Source organism: Mustela putorius, unplaced genomic scaffold (genome assembly GCF_011764305.1).
Source record: "Mustela putorius furo isolate JIRA1106 unplaced genomic scaffold, ASM1176430v1.1 tig00000275_pilon_pilon_pilon, whole genome shotgun sequence".
Lineage (NCBI taxonomy): Eukaryota > Metazoa > Chordata > Mammalia > Carnivora > Mustelidae > Mustela > Mustela putorius.
In genome coordinates, this window is record NW_025421341.1 from 17,901,919 (window position 1) to 17,925,384 (window position 23,466).

The 23,466-nt window shown below is 33.1% G+C and overlaps 1 protein-coding gene across 2 annotated transcripts in view; it reads left to right on the top strand.

Annotated features, from left to right (window-relative positions):
* SPAG16 (sperm associated antigen 16) overlaps positions 1-23,466 on the top strand; it is a 1,017,727-nt gene that overhangs the window by 11,826 nt on the left and 982,435 nt on the right. The window contains exons 4-5 of one of the 2 annotated variants that reach the window (XM_004767008.3): positions 2,255-2,373; positions 8,490-8,627. In XM_004767008.3, coding sequence (XP_004767065.1) covers positions 2,255-2,373; positions 8,490-8,627 — 257 coding nt within the window. The remainder of the gene's footprint in view (positions 1-2,254; positions 2,374-8,489; positions 8,628-23,466) is intronic. The other variant, XM_045078716.1, reaches the window with a different exon arrangement.

Consider the following 23,466-nt stretch of genomic DNA (forward strand, 5'->3'; position numbering starts at 1 on the left):
ATGACACCTTCCTTCAGAACTCTGCATGTTTAATATCACTGGATGTTAAACCAAAGATTTTTAACACTAATGTACAGAATTTGGTATTAGATATGGATGCTAAAATGTGTTTTGTAACACATTAAAAATAAGAAAAAACGTATAGTCCTCTGTCCTTTTCCTTCTGTATTCCCAATTCCTTCAACTACCATCCGTCTCATTCTAAATATCATATTCAAATTTATTGACCAAAAATGCCAAGGTAGCATTTATTATTGTGTAATGAATATTTATTTACTTCTGGCCATATTATACCGTTATCCAGCAATTATGTCTAATCTCCCACCAGAATGCAGACTTGCAGGCAGAGATGCTATATTCTGCCACCCTGGCATCTTCCATGTTTGAGGCAGGGTTCTGCACATAATCAACATTCTTATATAATATCTTTAAGATGATCTTAGGAGGGACGCCTTGGTGGATTAGTCAGTTAAGCATCTGCCCTTGGCTCAGGTCATGATCCCAGGGTCTTGGGATCAAGTCCTGCATTGGGCTCCTTGCTAAGTGGGGAACCTGCTTCTCTCTCTGCCTGCCTCTCTCTCTCTCTGCATCCCTCTCCTGACAAATAAATCAATAAAAATCTTTAAAATAAAATGATCTTGGGGGAAGATATTACAAATTATCTTTCTTGAGTGTTAAAAAACCCTAGTCATTTGTCTGGAGGTTTCTGTAGCCTCCTAAATTTGCTTTAGCTGATCATTGTTTTGAATGTGGTAGCAGCTACTAGTAATTAAGATCAGCATTAAATTATGTGTAGCACTTTTTTTAAAAAAAGATTTTATTTATTTATTTGACAGAGATCACAAGTAGGCAGAGAGGTAGGCAGAGAGAGAGGAAGGGAAGCAGGCTCCCCGCTAAGCAGAGAGCCCGATGAGGGGCTCGATCCCAGGACCCTGGCATCACCACTTGAGCTGAAGGCAGAGGCTTTAATCCACTGAGCCACCCAGGTGCCCACGTGTAGCACTTTTGAAAAGAACTTTTTGGGGCAACAGAGATTCCTCACTGAATTTCTGTGTAACTATTACCAGGTATATAACATTTACCTGGTGTGTGACCTTTACCATGTTAAGAAGGGGAAGGAGGGAAAAAAGTCTGCTGTTAAATTTCTGTATATTTGAAAATAGATCTGTCTAAATAATCAGCTGTTAAAGTGGTAAGTTCTTGCCAATGCAAAGAAAATGAAGGCACTCTAGAGACAGTGATGCTTTGATATTCTTAAGTATCTACCCAGTATTTGACTTATTTTATATATTGACTTGTGGTAGTTTTATGGCTGTCCTAATTTCATATCTCACTTGCTGAAATAACTCTACTTTTCTAGTTCAGGGGTCTGCAGACTTGTTCTTTGGGGTCATATAGTAAATATTTTAGATTTTGAAGGCCGTAAGGTGTCTGTTGCAACACACTTCTCTCTTGTAGGAAAGTAGCTGTAGACAATATGTAAACAAATGGGTGCTGCTGTGTTTTAATATATATAGTTAGCTGACCCCAATATAGTTGATAAACTTACTTCTTTTATGAAATGGTAGGATAAGCCACTCACTAGCACATAATTTCTTCTGTAGCATAGTGTTTCTAAAGCTCAAGGCTCCAAAATTCATTATATTTCTTTTTATAATGATAATAATAGAAATAATTAAAAGGCCCATACCTTTTTTCCCTTTTTTAATGTTTTATTCGCTATTGAAAGGACAAGCTGTCCTCATTGTTCTTTAGATGTTCTAGTCACACTCTTGCCTCAGAGTCTTTGTGTTTGCTGACGCTATAACTGAAACATGACTCTTTCTTCCTCTAGATTTATGCTCAGATTCCACTTTATCAGTGAAATCTTTCTTCATCACCCTACATGTATAGCAGCCAAGCTCCACACACATATCTGCCCAACCTTTGGCTCTCCTTCCCTTCATCCCTCTGCTTTTTTTCTGCCAGGCATTTAGTGCCATCTGCTATATTATATATTTTTAATGTAGTTATTCATTTTTTTTATCCATCCACTTGACTATTAGGTATGAAGACTGAGTTTCATCTAGTGTGTAAATTCATTACTGCTTTATCCCTAGTGATTAAAATGGTTCCTGAAACATAACCCTCAACAAAAATAAATGAAAAAAATGAACAAATGAATGAGTAAATAAACAGCTTATTTGTACCAATAATCAAAGATTAGTGATGATTTTATATTTTCAAAATAAATAATTGCGCATTTAAATTTCAGGAACAGAAAACAGTTCTTCCTTCAAAGCAACTAATACCTGAAGTTATAGAAGACTTTCTCTGCAATTTCCTAATCAAAATGGGAATGACCAGAACTCTTGATTGCTTTCAGTCCGAATGGTAAACAATTATGTGGATAAATAGGAATGCTAACATGTAGACTTTTAACTGTCTTCAAGGACTTGAAGTTGTTCAGCTTACGCAAAATGGATGAAAGGGATGGAAGCCTTTCCCATCCCTACCACTGGAAGTACAACACACACACTTACACACACACACACACACACACACACACACACTCTTTCTCTTTCTCACATAATTAAGAAACCAATTTAAAAGAAGTTTTTATTAAACACACTTTCTAAATATTCAAAGTTGAGTGATTTTCAAAAGTCAGAAACTAGAGTATGTCCTGGGATTCTATAATACAAAGCTCTTTAATGAAATACTTTTCTAATATATTCTACATAATTATTAAGGGTAATATTTCCTGCATTAAGACATTCTACCAAGAGTACTACTTTGTTTTACTTCTAGTGTGTAATGGCCTGCCTTTCTCTACTCACGCAACTGATTGATTCTTTTTCTGTAAATATTTCTCCATTTAGAAATAAGAAGAATTATATTTTCAAAGCTATCTAAACACAGATTTTCTTGTTATAATGAAAATTTTAATAACTTATTGGTTATGAAAATCAGCAGGCATGCTGTCTTTATTCCTTTACTATAGCAGTAATGTCACCAGGAATGTTTTCAGAGGCCCAACATTCTTTAAAGAAATATTATTAAGTAATTGGATATAAAAATATGTTTGAGCCATTTTAAAAGCCATTCCATGTCATGGAAAGGGAATACTAAGGTATAGAAAGATGTTCATAGTGTTTTGGGACTAAATCCTACTTTTAAATATAAGAAGCAATTTGTAATTTCTACTAATCCTCCTGTGATGCAATTTTTATTTGCTGCTTTTTTTGGTTCTTATCTACTGAGACCACGTACATAGAAGAAATCAGTTTTATTACTTCAAGTTGCATATCTAAAGTTAATAAATTTAATGATGAGAACCATTTTTCATTAATACAATTTAGGAAAAAAGCAAGTTTGGTGGTAGAAAAATAATAGTGTTCCTATTAAATTTGGAAATTGTGTGAATGATTTTTATAAAAATGTCCATAGGAAATAATTACAAATGTATTAGAAAATACATTTTTGTGAAAGTAGGTAGATAATTGATTTACAGTACTAATGAAATGAGAAATTAGTGTGGCTCAGTTCCTTTTTTCTTCTAAGAAGACATGTTAGGACATATAATACCTACATGTTTGTCCAGTCCAAAGTGTGAAATGATTTCCATCGAGATATCTGGAACCAAGTGTACTTTTAACAGTTAAGCACTCGTTGGATCATATTATCCTTTTAGATTTAGCAGTTTGGGTTGAGATGATATTTCAGGAAACTACAATGGTATTAGGACTTATAGAATCCCTCCCTATATAAGCATGCCACTTAGTGTATTCCAATAATATTAAAGTAAATTCATATATTCTTTATATATGGGTTTAGTAATACTGTGGTTCAAATAATTGTATTCTTATTCCTAGGTGCCGGTTTGTAATAAACTTATAAACTGTTTGTAATTAGATTGCACAGTATTGAATATTTTAATTTCACATGAAACATTTCTTTACTTTGATCAGAAACACTTATTCTGCATAGTAAGACTATAGGAATATTAAATAAATTTTTTTTCATTTTTTTCTTATGGAGAAAGACATTTATAATATTCATTGCTGTGAATTCATTTAATCTTACAAAAGTTGACAAACAGGTTTTCCCCATTGTTAGTTTGTAAAACAAAAACCTCAAAGTAATGAAAAAGCTGGGCAATAAAATTGGACTGGTTATCTTTCAATCTTCAAAAAATGATTGCAGTAAATTCTTTAAATCTAAGGTCAGCAAACAAATCTGACCTGCCTCTGTTTTGTAAATAAAATTTTGTTGGCACAGAGCTGTAACCTTTCTTTTAGGTATTTTCTGTGGCTGCTTTCATGCTGTAATAGCAAAGTTAGTCACTCACAGTGGAGAACATATAGACCAGAAAGCTTCCTCCCCCCCCTTTTTTGCAATTCCAAACTATTTTCTGTCTGTTCACAAAAACCAAAATCAAAACCAAACCAAACAAAAAAGATTGTGTGTATGTGTGTGAATGTATTAGGAATTTTTTCTATGAACTACAAAAAAGTCTGCACTGTGTGTTAGCAGTAGCTAACAGAATTTTGTCTTCGTTGCTGACGTATTTTCCCTAACTGTCCCTGACAACTTGGAGGAAGAATTCTCATTTGATATTTGTTATTATCTAGGTGACTGTTTTCCTGTCTTTTATATCCTATACCTTGTGTGGAATCAGGAAGGAAAAATAACCCTTACTCTTATGATGCTGTTGATATGTTTACTGAAATTCTGTCACACTATTTGCCATTTGTGACAATGGGCCTGAAACTCTTGTGGTATATAGACAAATATTATGGAAGCCTTTATACTTTCTCCCTGAAAAACATGTGTATTTTCTGTATATAATTCTAAGTAGTTTATGGATCTTATGATAAATATGAAGACCATCAATGTAATTTTATTGGCAGGTCTGTTGGTAGTAAATTTTATTTCCTGTTCCTTATAGTTACATAACAATCTTTCCTGTCTGAACACTTTCCAGTCTTACTCTATATGTGAATGAATAAAGAGGAAGAAATGAAAGGACCAGGATATTTCTTTAACACAAACACACCTGAAACAAAACCAAAAAATTTTATGTAGGAAATGCTCATTTTACTGAGAAATGTATTAATGTGTTTCTGGAGTTTGTGGATTATGATTGCTAATTATCTAATAGTATTAGAATAGTTTTGCCGAGTTTAAAGTCATCTTTGATATTTTAGCATAAACTACAGAAATTTTTCACAATAAATTATTTTTGAATGTCTTCAAGATATATATGATATAGTATGTGATATGTTGTATTATGCTTGATTTGTATATATTTTACCACATATTAATTTATTTACATAGCATTTAGAGAAGGACTACATACCACTTTTTTTCTTATCAAAATAATTTCTTTATGGATTTTTTTTCTGTATTAAATAATGCAGGTAGCTGAAAACCCATTTTATGGTCAGAAAAACTTTATGGTCTAGTATATGTGCTGCTGAAGTGAGCACTATGGTCTAATACTTTAATCAATCCTTACTTCTTCTGAGAGAAGTATAAATCACATTCTATGTATGAATATAATAGTGAATTTGTGATTAAATAGTTCTCTGTTTTATAAATTATGGCAAATATTACTTAATATTGATTCTGTTTTCTTAACTTTTTAGATATTCTGCAGAACTTGTCTTGCTGTTCTTTTGTTTTCTTGGCTTTTTTTTTAGTATTGGATAAGAAGTATAACACAGCCATATGATTATTAATATGTAATATGTTAATAAAATTAAGATTTATGATATGAAAATGCTGATAATTAAACATTTTTAAACAAATGTTTAGGTCATCTATAGCAAAGTTTATAGGGATTTCTTGATTAATAACTTTATTACTGAAATGTTTTTCCATTTGTATCGTTTTTTATTTAGCTTTATTGCTATATATAATATATACATATATATAATTAAAATTATAATTATTTCCAAATCTATAAATGGTTTTCTGATGTTGCTTCTTAATTCACTGAGAAAATAAAAGTTCTATGACTCCTGATTCTCTCTTTACTAACCTGCCACCTCTGTTCTCAGGCCTCCTCCTCCTCACATGTCACAGAGGCTGAGCTGTGCATGCTGTCATCTAAGGCCAACCCTCTAGTTGTCTACTGGAGCCCAGCTCCTCTTACCTACTCAGGGGCATTGCTTTGGCAGTTGTCCTCTCTCTTTTCCTGCACTCTAAGCTTTTTCTCTTTCTGCTGGATCATTCCGATAAGCATAGATATACAGTATTTCATATATTTTAAAAAAGGTAGAAGACCAAAAAAACACCCTGAATTCCACATCCTCTTTTAAGTTCATCTTGATTTTCTAGGCTCCACTTTATCATGTCTCCTTCAACGAGTATGTTTCCACTTCCTTATTTCCTACTCTTATACCTACTCTAATGAAACTATCATCTTAAAAGGTTTTTCAGGGCTGCTCATTGCCAAATTCAGTGACTGATCCTTAGTACTCCTATTCATCTTGTATGCAGCATTCATCACTGTTGTTCATGTCTTCCTTTTTGGAAAACTTTATTTATTTCGGTCCTTGTCGGACTCCGGTAGGTTTTGCGGGCCGACAGGCACGAGGAGAGCGTCCGGGCCAGCCGGTAGCTCCCCTTGGGGCTGAGCGGGATGGCGAGTGTCGCGAGTCCAGGCGCATTAACGAACCACACCAGACTCGGGGATCTGTGGAAGCAGGATCTCACTTTATTGAGCGGGGTTGCAGCTTATATTGGGTAGGGGATGGGAAATGAGGTCAGTGGGGAGAGAGCCTATGGGGTTTGGTTACGTAGTCAGTAACTGGGTAGGGTGTGTTGGGCGAGAGGAGGAAATATCAGAGATATGCGGAACCGAAACCGCCACGTTGGCGTCAATACTGCCACGGTGGCGCCTTTTCTAGCCGGAAGAGAAGGCAGGCCAGTGCCATCTTTGCTGTGCCCAACAGGTCCTGAACCACAATGTTCTCATATTCACTCACTACTTCACTATCCCCTCTGATTCTTAGTCTCTGGTAGTATTTCCTTCTCTTCCAGTCTTGAAACAATCCAAAAACTTCATTTTTCTCTTTACATTCACTTCCTAGGTAGCCTTTTACAGTCTTGTGACTTTAAATTGTATATATTTACTGATGATTCCCCAATTTGCATTCCAAGTCCTGACTTTTTCCCTGAGCTCTGGACATGTATACCCAGTATTCATTTCACTTAATTGACTAGTAGACATATTGCATTGAACATCGTTAATTTCTCCAACCATCCAATTCCTGCTGCATTCATTCCCATCTTTGTAAGTGGCTTTGTAAGTGTTTCCACCAGAAACACTGGAGTCATTTTTGACCTCTTTTATTAATCAACACTTGGGAGATGATTCGTAGGAAAATCTCTATTGGCTCCACCAATAAGTTGGCTCCACCTTTACAGCATGTCCAAAAGGGACATATTTCTCATAATCTCTGCTGCTACCAACTTTGTTCATGCCACCATTCTCTCTCTTTTGGACTACAGCAACAGCCTCCAAACTAGTCTCTCTATTTCTACTGTTGCTCCTCTAGGGTCAGTTTCTTTAAGCAGATGTCAGACTAATACATATTTTTAACAGTAGAAGTTCCCTTTTTTAAAAAAAATTTTTATGTAGTTAACATACAGTCTAATGTTGATTTCTGGAGTAGAATTCAGTGATTCAACACTTATAACACCCAGTGCCATCATAAGTGCCCTCCTTAATACCCATCTTTCATCTACCCATCCCCTCACCTCCCTCCAACAGACTAATCCTTTTAAAGCAAGAGTATCTCTTGTTTCTCAGAGCCTTCCAATGGCTTCAGTCTGATTCAGGTAAAGTCACATTCCTCTTTCCAGCTTCCTGCTGTCTTCCTGACCCGTATCTCACCACTTTCTTCCTTCCTCCAGTTCCAGATACTCCAGATATACAGGCTGTTGCTTTTAATTGTGCATGTCATGCACTTTTTTTCCTAAGGATATTTGCGTTTACTTTTCTGTCAACCAAGAATGCTCCCTTCTTCATATCCCCCTGACTTGGTTCCTTATTTCTTTCAGTTCTCTGCTCAAGTAGCACTTTGCAAGTCATACTTTCTGTCTTCAACCTATGTAAAGAGCACAAATGCCCCCATCACTCTCCACTTCAATCTCTCTATCCTTCTTATTCTGCTTTATTTTATTTCATAGAACGTATCACTCTTCACAGTAGACTGTGATATGGGGGCTTGGACTGCTTTGTTAATTTCACCAGTGTCTAGATTAGTGCATGGAATATACGAGATGTTTGGTTATATGTACCATGATATTAGTACCTAGCAATTATTTTTTAAAATTGTAAATACATATTATGAATTTTGACATTTTAGTTTACAAAAGTAATACCGCAGCTCATTTCTGTTAATATCCTGTAGGACTTAACTTTCTGAATTGTACATAAATTAAGCCAAGTTAGTAGAAAGAAACAAAATAAAGCCTTTTGTTTGATTTTATTCTAGGTATGAGTTAATACAGAAGGGAGTAACTGAACTTAGAGATACTGGGAATGTTCCAGATGTCTACACGCAGAATATGCTTTTAGAAAATGAGAACAAAAATTTGAAGAAAGACTTGAAATGCTACAAACAGGCAGCTGAGTATGTTAATTTTTAAATGATATTTTTTTTTCTTTTGGACTAAATGGGAGAGTTGAATGAAGCTAACTATGGTTAATGTACCAGAGCTTTAATTCTGAATTGAATTATATTTAAGTTCTAGTTGGAAAGAATGTGAAAGGCTTCACTAGCAAATTAATTGAATAGATGATCAGAACTCTCACAATTGCAACCCATTAGGAAAAATGGAATGTAGGAAGTTATACAGGAGATGGTTAATTTGTTATGATACACTCACTTTCTTATGGTTTTGATAATCTTTTCATGGTTTGTGGATTCTTCCTTTATGAGGATAAGCTAATGTCTGAAATAATAATAAAATTATAGAAGTCAAAGAGGAAGGAAGGAGCTAGTGTATTCCTAGTTAGAGGAATTTTGGTGTTTGAAAATTCCCCAAAGGAAATTATTTTATAATCTCCTAGCATGAATTTATGCATAGAAGAGAAGCTTAACGGAAGCCAAATCTTTCTTTCTCTGATTAATGGAAGACATAGTTTTTGGTGAACAAATTTAGATAAACACTGTTATTCTGGCAAAGACAAACATGTGAATGTGTTGAATAGGGATGAGTCTACTCATCTAAGAAAATGTTAAATGGAAAATCAGTGCTTAGATATGGAGTAGAGAAAGTTCATTCTTTGTTCATTATTTTTTATTAAACATACTTGAAGAGTGGTTTTCTGTTAAAGAATTATATCAAAACAAAAAATTCGATAAGCAGAACTACCATACAAGAACATAATATTTTTAATCTTTGTAAAAAAGTTTAATGTAGGGGCGCTTGCGTGGCTCAGTGGGTTAAAGCCACCCAAGGTGGCTTTGGCTCAGGTCGTGATCCCAGAATCCTGGGATTGAGCCCCACATCAGGCTCTCTGCTCAACAGGGAGCCTGCTTCCTCCTCTTCTCTCTGCCTGCCTCTCTGCCTACTTGTGATCTCTGTCTGTCAAATAAATAAATAAAATCTTAAAAAAAAGAAGTTTAATGTAAAGAAACAAAACTTTGTATTGCAAAGTGAGGGAAAATTTTAAAACTCCTACTTTTAAAAGGTGGTAGTATATAAAAAAATTTTGTATGATCATTTATTCCTTATTACTTATACTTGTAGAAGTGTTTTTGCAAGTTATACAACTTCCTTTTATATTTTAAAGAGAAGTGTATGATGATCTGCAGAATAGTAAGTTACTAGAACCAGCATGCTCTTTATTCTCCCTTCATTTCTCAGAAGTGGTTTGCACTATTGGCCCTGATGCTCACTGTGATATTGTATAGACACCTAATGGATGCGCTGGGAATTTGACACAGCAAATTTTTCAGAGTGCTGCCTGGCATACTGTTTCAGTTCCTGATCTTAGAATTATTGCTTGAGTTTGCTAATTTCTTTTGAATAGATAAGAGCTGCTTTCTGCAATGAATTTTGTCATAGTGACATTAAATAGTTCTGGTTGATTACTGGTTCTTTATTGAGTATAATATTGAATAACTATAATCAAAACCATATAAACTATTACCTATGCAAATCATAATCCCATAATTAAAACAGATATCACTCAAATGAAATCTCATTCTTATTTGTGTTTATTAAACAATCATACTAAATGTATATAAAATTTGCTATATTTATTAATATGCAGTTTTAGTTTCAATGATTATGATTATTATCTCTTAAATATATCTTATTTGATATAATTAAGCTTTAGCAGATTAGAAAGGAAAATATTTATTTGCTTTAATCTACTTGACATAGAAAATTTGAAGGAAAGATGCTTGCCCCTTAGAAGATGCTTAATATTTATATCATTAAGTGAATATTAGGCTCTCATGACACCTTTTGGTGAAACACATATCTGGAGCTTTATTCTGTTGGATACATTTTTGAAAATGGAGAATGAAGTTTTGTAAAATATTACCAAACTACTTTTGTCATGCTATAAGTTCTACATTGTAATGTTTTATCACACAGGTTTTTCAGTTGACTTTTGAAGATTTTTTTTTATAAGTAATATCTTTTTTTTAAAGATTTTATGTATTTATTTGACAGAGATCACAAGCAGGCAGAGAGAGAGGAGAAAACAGGCTCCCTGCTGAGCAGAGCCCAATGTGGGGCTCAATCCTGGGATCCTGGGATCATGACCTGAGCTGAAGGCAGAGGCTTTAATCCACTAAGCCACCCAGGCGCCCCTGAAGATATTTTTCCAATAGGGATTAGAGTAAATATGGGATTCCTTTTATAGACTTTACCATGAAGTTTTCCTTTTCAGGGTTAAGACTGTTTCTTAAAGCAAGTTAAGTGTAGATGTTAAATACTTTTCTAATAATAACCAATATTCTAATAATAACCAATGTTTACAGATATGTTATATGTTGTTCTGATTATACTGGTAGCATTTAATGATATATCAAAAAAATCAGAGAAATCATAATATAGCTCTAAGCTTAATACTTATCTAGAGAAGAGAGTTGCCATGGAAAGAGTATTGAACTTAAGGTTCAAATATCTAGCTTCCAATATTCTGCTACTTATTAACTCAGTTTTCTTATTGTTAAACTGGGAGTAATTATGCATAATATTATTAACTCCTAGGGAGTGAGGTGATAATTAAATGAGACAATCTATATTAAAGAGCTGTGTAAATCACAAAGTGCTTTGAAAATGTCAGCTATTATCATCAATATCTCTAAAGACTATCATCCTTGGATTTTTTTTAATCATCACTCATTAATATTTTTGAAATTCAGCAATGATGAGGCATAAAGGAAGACGTGAAAAGGGAAATATTTCACTCTAAGTTTAATTTGAATTGCTATAATTAAAAAAATGGTCTTTTTCTCTGTTGTAAGCAATGCCTATTTTAGAACAGAGGTCTTCTTTATCTTGCTACAAGTGTTATCTAAAATGTATTTTTGTGTGATAAATATATATATATATATATATGTATATGTATGTGTGGTGATGGATGTTAACTATATTATTGTGATCATTTTGCACTATATCTGAATATTGAATCATTGTGTACCTGAAACTGGTACAACATTACCAGTAAATTATACCTTGATTTTAAAAAAAGCTTTAGAAATAAATGTTTAAATTACATCCATTACATAGATGTTTTTAAGGGGGAAAAATATACTATTAAAAAGTGTTTATAGTTACTTTGAAGGTAAAAGTATATACTAGATACTGGAGAAGAATAATGTAAGTAGCAGTTTGATAATTTTTTTCCTAAAAAATAAGATCTATTAATTAAAAAAGTTTATATACTGTAAAGTATACAGATGTTTAACATTCAGTGTGTTTTAATTAACATATATACCCATATAGTCACTAAGTCAACTCAAAATTATAAAACATTTCCATCACAGCAGAAAATTTTCCTGTACTCCTTTTCTTAGGCAATTAATGTTCTGATTTCTACCACCATCTATTGGTTTAACTCAGTCTTGAAGTTCTTTTGAAAGGACTCATATAGTATGTACTCTTTTCGGTTTGTCTTCTTTCAGTTAAGATTTTTGAGATTCATCCATAGATTTGTAAGTATCCATAGTTCGTTTTTAAAATTATTAAATGGTATTGCATTATGCAAATATATCATGATTTGTCTATTCATACTTCATTTGACAGAAATTTGGGTTGTGTCAAGTTTCTGCTTTATATATGATGCAATTATGACATTCTTATGTAAGACTTTTTGTAGATACATAATTTCATTTCCCTGGGATGATGGGGTAGTTCCATAAAAACTGCTGAACTGTTTTCCAGAGTGGTTTCCAAGTTTGATATTCTTTCTTGAAAAAGAAGAATATAACAGTACTTTTATGATAAAATGCAGACCATTTTTCATTTCATTTATCTATTATTTTTTATTGTATATATATTTGAATACTCAATTTTACTTACTTTTAAAATTTTTTTAATACTCAGTTTTAATGTTAAGGTCATAGTAGACAAACATGTGAAAAGCCATTTTTGGTAACTTTTGACCGATTATGTAATCAATTAAGTTCCCATAAGAATTTATTTCTGAATTACACATTTGTTTGTAATTTGGTTATTGTGACCCCTTCAGACATGTTAAAGAATAGACAAGACCTCCAAATGCAATTTCTTACAAAGTTACTATTATACACTTAAACATATTTTGAAACTCAACATCATGAATTTAATTCACTTTCTCATTTTCTTGACATCTGCTTCAATAATTCTTAGATTTAGAATTACTCCTGTTTTCGATATTCCCCAATGGTTTCCTAATGTTATTTTTAATTTTTGTTTTAATTTCAGTATAGTTAACAGTGTTATATTAGTTTTATGTGTACAATATTGTGATTCAGCAGTTCTATACACCGTTACTCAGTGTTCCGCATTAAGTATACTCTTAATCTTCTTCATCTATTTTACCTATCTACCCACATACCTTCCTTCCGATATGTTCTATTTTAATGCTATTTTATTTTATCATGATTGAATCATGAATCTTGGATCTAAGAAATAGGTAATCGTAGACAATAACAAGAATGAAAACTGAATTAGGAATAAAAAATCTCCCAGTACAGAAAAGTCCAAGACCACATGCTTTCATAGGTGAATTCTACCAAACATGAAAAAAAAAATGACAATCAAAATCTTAAAAATAATGGGATAAAGGGAACACATAAAAATCATTCTGTAGGGCCAGTACTATCTTGATATTAAAGCAGGATAAAAACAATGTAAGAACAAAAAAGTCTGGTTTGTCCAATATAAATATTGCTACTCCAGCTTTCTTTGACACCCATTTGCATGATAAATGTTTCTCCACTTCCTCATTTTCAATTGGCAGTTATCTTTAGGTACAAGAATATAGAGAAAAGTATTTATTTCCTCAAATGAGCTTTAATTCATGGCTCTGGATTGTTACCTTACCTTATTAATTTTTTAAATAATTTTTCATTTGAGTATAGTTGGCACACACTTATATAATTTTCATGTGCAACATAGTGATTCAATTTCTGTTATGCTGTACTCTCCTTAAATATGGCTATCATCTGTCACCATGCATCACTATTACAACATCATTGACTGTGTTCCCTATATTGTGCCTTTTATTCCTATGATTTATTCATTCCATAACTGGAAGTCTCATCTCCCACTTTCACCCATTTTGTGTATTCCCCCCACCTCTCTTGCCTCTGGCAACCATCAATTTGTTCTCTGTATTTATAAGTCTGATTCTGATTTTTGTTTGTTACATTGTTTTATTTTTTAGATTCCACATATGAGTGATGGCATATGGTGTTTGTCTTTCTCTGAGAGACTTATTTCGCTTTGCGGAATACCCTTTAGTCCATCTATGTTGTTCCAAAGGTTACCATCTCATCCTTTTTTATGGTGGTGTATTATTCCTGTGTGTGTGTGTGTGTGTGTGTGTGTGTGTGACATCTTCCTTATCCATTCATCTGTTCATGGACACTTAGGTTGCTTCCATATATTGACTATTATAAATAATGCTGCAGTAAGCTAGGGGATGTGTATCTTTTGGAATTAGTGTTTTCACTTTCTTTGGGTAAATACTCAGTGGTGCAATTAGTGGATCATATGGTATTTTAGTTTTTTATTTTTTGAGATTCCTCCATACCTTTTCCACAGTGGTTGCACCAATTTACATTTACCCCAATAGTGTATGAGGGTTGCTTTTTTTCGACATCCTTGCCTAAACTTGTTACTTCTTTTGTTTTTCATACTAGCATTCTGATAGGTGTAAGAGAACATCTCATCATGGTTTTGATTTGCATGTACTTGATGATTAGTGATGTAGAGCATCTTTTCACATGTCCATTTGTATGTCTTCTTGGAAAAATGTCTATTCAGGTTCTCTTATTTTTAAATTGGTGTTGAGTTGTATAAGTTCTTCATATATTTTGGATATTAACCCCTTACTGGATATATAATTTGCAAATATCGTCTCCAATTCAGTAGATTGCCTTTTTGTTTGGTTGATGGTTTCCTTCACTGTGAAAAAGCTTTTTATTTAGATGCAGTTTTAATAGTTTTTTTTTCAGATTTTATTTATTTGAGAGAAGGAGAGTGAACGTGAGCAGAGAAGGAGGGGCAGAGGGAGAGGGAGAGGGAGAAGCAGACTCGATGCTGAGCAGGGAGCCTAACGCAAGGCTCCATCTCAGGACCACAAGATCATCACCTGGGTTGAAGGCATCACCTGGGTTGACTGAACCACCCAGGCAGTCCTCAATAGTTTATTCTGATACAGTCCCAATTCTAGGAAGAAAAGTAACATGGTAAAGAAGACAGAGATAAATGGGGTGCAGTTTTATATAGGGTGGTGAGAGAAATCCTGTCTGATACCTGAAGAAACTGAGGGAGGCCATGTATGAAGTTGGGAAAAGGGAATTCCAGGCAGAGGGGAAATGAAGTACACAGAGCCTGTGGTGGGCACAGCTTGGCTTGTTACGGGGCTAGTAAGGAGACCATAGTCATTGGAACCAGGGGATAAGTGGTAGAGCCCTATGTTAGAACTTTGCTTTTTTTCCCAAGTGGTATGTGAGGCCAATGGATAATTTTGAAGAAAAGCATAATGTGAGCTTGTTTTTGTTGGAAAATAGACTGGATGGAGGGACATGATAAAAATATGGAATACGTTATATCCTGCATAACTTTCTTGTAGGTTGACTTAACTGGTTATAGCATAATAATGAAGTCAAACAAAATTTTATGGAACAGTTAGGTTCTTGAAAGGACAGTATTTGCTGTTGTCAAACTCAGCATTACTAATACCACTCGAACTTTCACTGAGGACAAACATTGATACCAGGTCAGGTATTGTGGAAAAAGCTACGCAACTACTTGATTCTCTCCCCCTTATTAGCTATAATAATATAATTACCATTTAGTTTCCTCATATGTAAGTCAGAAGGTATTAATGGTCCTTGAGGGGAATCATTTTAAAGTGTTTAGCACAATGTCTGTCACATGGTGAGTGCTCAGTAAAGATTAAACCAGTATTCTATATTATAGTACACTTTTTTCCTTTCATAACATTCACTAGTTCATAGTTACAGAAGTTTATATTTTATTTCTTTACTAATATTCTCTGTACTCTTGTGAACTTGATGAAGGCAATGGTTGTGCTTGACTTACCTATCATAGAGTAATGAACATAACCATCTTTCTGGCATTCTTATTTCATCTGTACCCCCAACCACACCCTACCCTAAATCTCCTTAGTGTAATACATTATTTTTTATAGTTCTTTTTTGAGTTATAATTTACCTATATTGGGATGTATGAGACTTAGCTGCATAATTTTGACAAACAGTTAAATTCTTGTCACTTTCATAGCCATCTCAATGTAGAACATTTCTCTCTATCCAGAAATTTCCGTGTCCCTTCTTAGACATCTCTGCCTCTGCAATCACAGAATGTATGTTTCTTTGTATTTGACATTTTACATTCAGCATAAACTCTGTAAAATATATATGACTTTTGAATTTATCAGTAATTTATTCTTCCTTATTGTTTTGCAGTATTCTGTTATATAGTGTATGTCACATTTTGTTTATTCTTTTTCTATTGGATTGTTGGCAATTGTGGTTCCTAATGAATAACTCTGCTATGAAGATTTGTGTACAAAGCTTCTTGTGGAAATGTGTCTTCTTTATTTTGGTTAAAAATTTAGGAGTGAAATTATTGGATCAAAGGGTAAGTGTGTATTTTTAAGAAATTGGCTTGGTCGGTTGGGTGGCTGCCTTGAGCTCAGGTCATGATCCTAAGGTCCTGGGATCAAGTCCCACATTGGGCTCCTTATTCAGTGGGGAGCCCGCTTCTCCCTCTGCCTGCTGCTTCCCCTGCTTTTGTGTGCGCTCTCTCTCTCTCTCTCTCTGACAAATGAATAAAATCTTAAAAAAAAAATCGACAGTCCATTTTCCAACATTTACTTGGGTCATTTTACATTCTCAGTAGCAGTCTATGAGCATTCTCGTTATTCTACATTGTCTCCAACATTGAGTGTTGTTAGTGTTTTTCATTTCAGCCATTTTACTAATTGTATAATAGCAGCTTGTTGTGGTTTTGATATGCATTTTCTAATACCTAATGATATTGAACATATTTGTATGTGTGTGTGTGTGTGTGTACTTATTGGCTTTTCATCTTTCTTACTTTCTGTGTAAGTCCTGCCCATTTTTGGTTGGATTTTTTATCTTATTGTTGAGTTGTAAGAGTTCTGTACATATTATGGGTATATATCTTTTGTCAGCACATTGTGAATATTTTCTCCCAGCTATGGCTTCACTCTTTATAATTTTATAATTATAGTTTCTTTATAGTGTCTTTGGGTGAGCAGAAGTCTTATATTTTGAATAAATTTAATATAAAATAAAATAAAAATATTTTAAAATTTTAAATATTTTAATATTTCATAAATATTAAAAGTATAAAACTAAATTTAATATAAAAATAAAAATTATTTATTTTTAATAGTATTGCTTTTGATATTTTGTCTGAAATACTGTTGCCTACTCCCAGGTCTTGGAGGTAGTAGTCTCTGTTCTCTTCTAAAAGCTTTAAAGATTAAGAATTTTTATTTCAGCCTGTATCTATCATTCATTTTTGTATATGGTGTAAGGTAGGAGCTAGAGATTAATTTTCTTTTCTAAAGGAATATAAAATTGTTTTAGCACCATTCTTAAGAACATTTTATCCATCATTGAATTTTTTTGGAATTTTTATTGAAAATCATTTGGTCCTATAATTGTGGGTCTATTTCTAGACTCTGTTTTGTTCCATTTATTTGTCTGTATTTTAGTACCACCCTCTTGATTACTGTAGCTTTTGGTAAGTTCTTGAAGTCAGGTCGCATTAGTCCTATAACTTTGTTGTTTTTCAAAGATAGTTTGGCTATTCTGGGTCCTTTGTATTTCCATATAAATTTTAGAGTCACTTTTGTCAATTTCTGTAGATAGGTGGGAGTTTGAGATTGAGTTGAATTTGATTCATTGAATTCTTGATTGAGTTGAGAAGAATGTATGTGTGTATGTGTATGTGTACATGTATATTTACATATACATATATATTTTTAAGGATTGATGTATTCATAGATTTTAGTTTCTTATCTCATGGTATATCCCTCCATTTGTTTAGATTATCCTTAACTTAATACTGTGTACGTATGAAGGAGCTTGAAATTTATACCTTTGCATCTAATTATCTAATTTATATTTTGTTGTTATTTTGTGAGCTCCATATAATGGGAGTGTCCTGTGATTACCATAACCCCAGGGCATACCTCTGACAAGTAGGAGAGGCTTAAATGAATGTGTGCTATTAACATTTTGCCTTTTTAGTTAAGCTTTTCATAATTTTTAGAGTAATTGATGATTTTGTCCCTTTTATACCATTCCCTTGGAGTAGACATCATTTTCCCTTCATAATGGAATTTTTAATAACTTTCCATAAAGTTAAGTTTTGCTTCATTTAGAGTATTGCTGTCTTTTGCTGGGCTTCTATGTTAGAGAAATGCAGACTAGGAAAGTTTTATTGAGTGTGTACTGAAGGTTTGACAGAAAATAAAGATTGACCAAGATTGCTAATTAGAAGATTAAAATGTACCATTTGAAAAATAATGAAAGACTTTTTTAATCTTCTGTCAGAAAATATGGACATAAAAAAGACTAAAATTAAAAAGCAATTAATATTGAGGAAAATTTAGGTGCTTTACTAAGTAGCCCTAACTTCACTTACAAAATTCAGTTCTATAGAAGGTCAAAGAGCATCCAGCTTTTCCAAAGACCCATTTAATTTAATGACTTTCAGAAACAAACACTGTGGAAATAAAGATAATAATGAGGCCTATAAAATTTTATGGTTTAGTGTTTAGGTAATTGCTTGTTAAATTAAGAAGGTATTTTTTTCTGAACATGGGTGTATCTCTTTCTTTTTTGGTTAAGTATATAATGAAAGTTTTCCTCAAATATGATTGAACTCATTTTGGCTATCCAACAATTATTCCAATATTAATATTAGTGAGTAAAATGAATTCATTTATATCCAGTTGAAACAATGAAATAATTGGTAATTGTGTAATACTGTTACCAGAATTTACTTTGATTTGTGTTTGTACATGAGAAAAATGCATGACAAAGATGGCCTACTTTGGTGCAAATAAACAAGAAAATGATTGTATGCTTCCTTTTGCCAAATTATAACAAAATAACTCAATAAATCTATTATTAAGTGGTCACTTAAAATACTTAGTTAAAACTTTTCAGTTATCAAAATTATTTTACTGGGGGCATTAATTTAAAAATAATTTTTAAGAGCCCACTATTAAATCACATTCATAATTTGAAATATGGAGACTTTGGGACAGTGCTTTTGTAATATAAAAACACGAGTATTTTAATATTTTATGCTTTAATTGTAGATTTGGGTATGTTGGTTTCCTGAAGTGAGAAAATTAGTCATTCTGCCACCTCATTAAGAAAAAGCCTGTAAGAAGTATGTTCTAAAGAACATTTGTTTGATTAACAAATCTAAATAGAATGTTCATCGAGTAAGTTTTACATCATTGTACTTAAATAGAATCTCTGGTATCTTAGTAGATTTGTTTTTAAATCAAAAAGATGCCGTATTAATAAAATATTGTATAGTTTAAAATGTTAATTGCTTATATGAATATTATAAATTTTACTTTTTAGTGCAACTTTTATTTTCTTTTTATTAAGCGGATGGGCAGCAGGAAGGTCATAAAAGAAGCATCACCATGAAATGAATCTAAATTGTTTTACTGAGTAGACTTCATTTGTGCAAATAGAAAGCAAGTCCCTGAAAACCAATTTAATGGTCAGAAATCTTTAAGGTCTTTACTTCAATCAATTCTTATGCTTTCTTTCCTGGGATAAGTACAAATAGGCCTGTAAAGGTGTATAAAAAGGGAGCTGATGCAGTGCTGCATATTTGTAGTTTTGCTTAAGATAATTTGCAAAAAAAATTATTTTTTAAGTACTTTTAAACCTAGTCTGTATGGCTTTATATTTCAGATAAGAGAAATGGAACATTAACTCATTTATAGAACTCATCAAGTTTTTGAAAGTAAGACCACTTTAGTAGACTCAAAATAGATGTTCATGAAAGTTTAAATTCTTTTATAAAGTTTTACAGTGTTACTAATAAACACGTATCCTGATATTTTTTGTCCATTAAAAGATATTTATCTACTGGCAAACCTCCTATTTTAGGTAAATAAATCAAGCTGTTAGAGAAATTTAGTATATATTTTCTGCTATACTAAATAGTAATAGTGATGTGATGATAACAGTAATATTTATTGAATATTTTTATGTGCAAAAAGGTATGTGAACCGTTTCTTGTACCTTCAAAGTTGTTTGCAAGGAGGTGAAGTTGAGGTTAGATGGTGGTGGTAGTCTGTGGGGACTAAGACTTATTGTTTATATACTTGTGATAAAAACTACAACTTTTTTATTATTAGAATTGATTTTATTATAAACTTGGTATGTCATCATTTCCTGTCTGAAAGGAAATCTATGTACATTTTCATCCTTAAAAGATCCAACTGAGTGTCTGCTACTTAGACATATGTACTATATTAGTCTTTTTAATAATAAGGAAATACAATTAAATACATATATTCAGAATACACTAAAAAAATGGAATATTGAGTATTGAAGAGTTAGGCTTTGTTCACATTTCCAAACAGATATAACTTGGGCTTTCCTTTAAAAAAAAAAAACCAAAAAACAAAACAAAAAAAAAACTACAACATTGGCAGTAAAATAAAGAACATGTCCAAAAAAGGATCGTGTTAAAAAATGGGGGAGTTTGAGCATTTGAGGAGAAGGGAAGAAAGAAACTTGGAAGAATGGATGAGACACTTTCATCATATGCCATATGGGACTTGATCTTGCAGTAACAAGTCCCACTGATCACAATATGCCCCATTAAAGGCCTGAAAACCTAAACTCATCCCACTGGCAGCATTCCAGTCTCTGCTCCTCAGGGATTGCTTTGACATAGTTCTTCATGCAGAAATACACATTTTTTGCAGTTATTTTATGTGAATCTGTATTTTGAAGTTCTGTAGTACAGAGAAGCAGATTTGTTCCATTGTGACCTCTTACGAGATGTAAGCACATGAATTCAGTGCACCCATTTTTCAGGACATGAGAGTCTCAGTCCAGTAGCACTTTATCAGTTAACTAAGACTGTTGTGTAACATTATAATTATATTTTACATTATTATATTGAAACCAACTTATTGTGGAAGTAGATGAAACATTCCCATTAATTTTTTACCTACAGCCTAGGCTTAAAAAGAATACCCTTGTTTGCTTTCTATCAGGGGTTTTCAGAAGGTCTATCCAGTTGAAGAATGTTTCTGTATTACAACACTGATACTAAAGAACTTTTCTCATCAAGTTACCAATTCTTCTATTGCTGTAATCTACAGGTGGCACATATTTCTCATATGTATTACAAGAATAAAATCTGTGTTTCCCAGAACATACATGCTTTCTTTTTCACAATTATCAGAACTAAGTAACCCAGTATATTGTCTTTTAACTATATATTCAAGCATTTTGTAAGTCTTTTCCTTTATTTGTAATTATTTTGAGTTATCCTGTTTTAAATATATATTTCAGTTTTATAAACAAGTTCTTTTTGGAAGTAGATGGAATATAAATTACTTTGGTCCATATATTTAATTTCCTGTTTTCTTAAATGAAGTGTGAATGACTATTTTTGAAGCTATAGGTGGTGACCAGTTTATCTCCCAATCCTACAGGTACTGTGTTGCTTAGAATCCTTCAGTGTGAATTATAACAGAATCTTTTTTTTTTTAAATTATCTTTAGAATCACTTAATACTGGATTTAAACTGATAATTAAATACTTTTTTCAGAAAAGAATAAGTAGTGTTATTTTTTAAAAAGATTTTTTATTTATTTGACAGACTGAGATCACAAGTAGGCAGAGAGGCAGGTAGAGAGAGATTGGAGGAAGCAGGCTCCCCGCTGAGCAGAGAGTCCAATGCGCGGCTCGATCCCAGGACCCCAGGATCATGTCCCGAGCTGAAGGCAGAGGCTTTAACCCACTGAGTCACTCAGGTGGCCCTAAGGAGTGACTTTTTAAAAGTTTTTATTTAAATTCCAGTCAGCTAACATACGGTGTAATACTAGTTTTCAGGTGTACAATATAGTGATTCAACACTTCCATCCAACATCCAGTGCTCATCATGAAAAATGCACTCCTTAATTTTCATCACATATTTAACCCATCCCTTCATCTATCTCTTGTCTGGTAACTATCTGTTTGATCTCTGTAGTTAAGAGTCTCTCTTTTTTCCCCTTTCTTCCTTTGTTTTATTTCTTAGATTCCACATATAAGTGAAATCGTCTGGTATTTTGTCTTTCTCTATTTCACTTAGCATAATATTCTCCAGCTCCACCCATGCTGTTGCAAATGGAAAGATTTCCTTTTTTAGGGTTGAGTAGTATTCCGTTGCATCTATATATCACATTGTCCATTATTGATGGACGTCCATCAATAAATGGATGTTTGGGCTATTTCCATAATTTGACTATTGTAGATAATGCTACTCTAAACATCTTGGGGCATGTATCCCTTTGGGTTAGTGTTTTTGTATTCTTTGGGTAAATACCAAATAGTGCAATTGATGGGTTATAGGATAGTTGTATTTTTAACTTTTTGAGGAACGTCTATATTATTTTACAGAGTGGCTGCCACAGTTTGCATTCCCAATAGCAGTACAAGAGGATTCCCCTTCCTCCATATCTTTGCCAACACCTGTTGTTTCTTATGTTGTTGCATTAGCCATTCTGATAGGTATGAGGTGATATCTTCTTATAGTTTTGATTCACATTGCCCTGATGATCAGTGATGTTGAGAATCTTTTCAGGTGTCTATTGACCATCTGTGTGTCTTCTTTGGAAAAATGTCTATTCATGTCTTCTGCCCATTTTTAAACTGGATTATTTGTTCCTTAGGTGTTGAGTTACATAAAGTTCTTTATATAGTTTGGATACTAACCATTTATCAGGTATAACATTTGCAAATATCTTCTCCCATTCTCTACATTGTCTTTAACTTTTGTTGAAAGTTTCCTTCGCTGTGCAGAAGATTTTTATTTTGATGAAGTCCCAATAGTTTATTTTTGCTTTTGTTTCCCTTGCCTCAGGAGACCTACCTAGAAAAAAGTTGCTATGGCTGATGTCAAACAGGTTACTACATTTGTTCTCCTCTAGGAGTTTTATGGTTTCAGGTCTCATGTTTAGATCTTTCATCCATTTTGAGTTTATTTTTGTGTATGGTGTAAAAAAGTGGTCCAATTTCATTCTTTTGCACATTGCTGTCCACTTTTCCCAAAACTGTGTGTTCAAGAGACAGTATCTTTAATATCCAAAGATATATTCATTGGATATTCTTTCCTGCTTTGTGGAAGATTAATTGACATATGTTATAGGTTCATTTCTGAAGTTTCTATGCTCTTTCATTGATCTATGTGTGTATTTTTGTGTCAGTACCATAGTTTGGATTACAACAGCCTTTTATTTTATTTTATTTTTTAAATTAATTAATTGATTAATTTTTTAAAATAAACCTATAATCTATTTTTATCCCCAGGGGTCTGTGAATCGTCAGGTTTACACACTTCACAGCACTCACCATAGCACATACCCTCCCCAATGTCCATAACCCCATCCCCCTTTCCCAACCCCCCCTCTCCCCAGCAACCCTCAGTTTGTTTTGTGAGATTAAGAGTCACTTATGGTTTGTCTCCCTCCCAATCCCATCT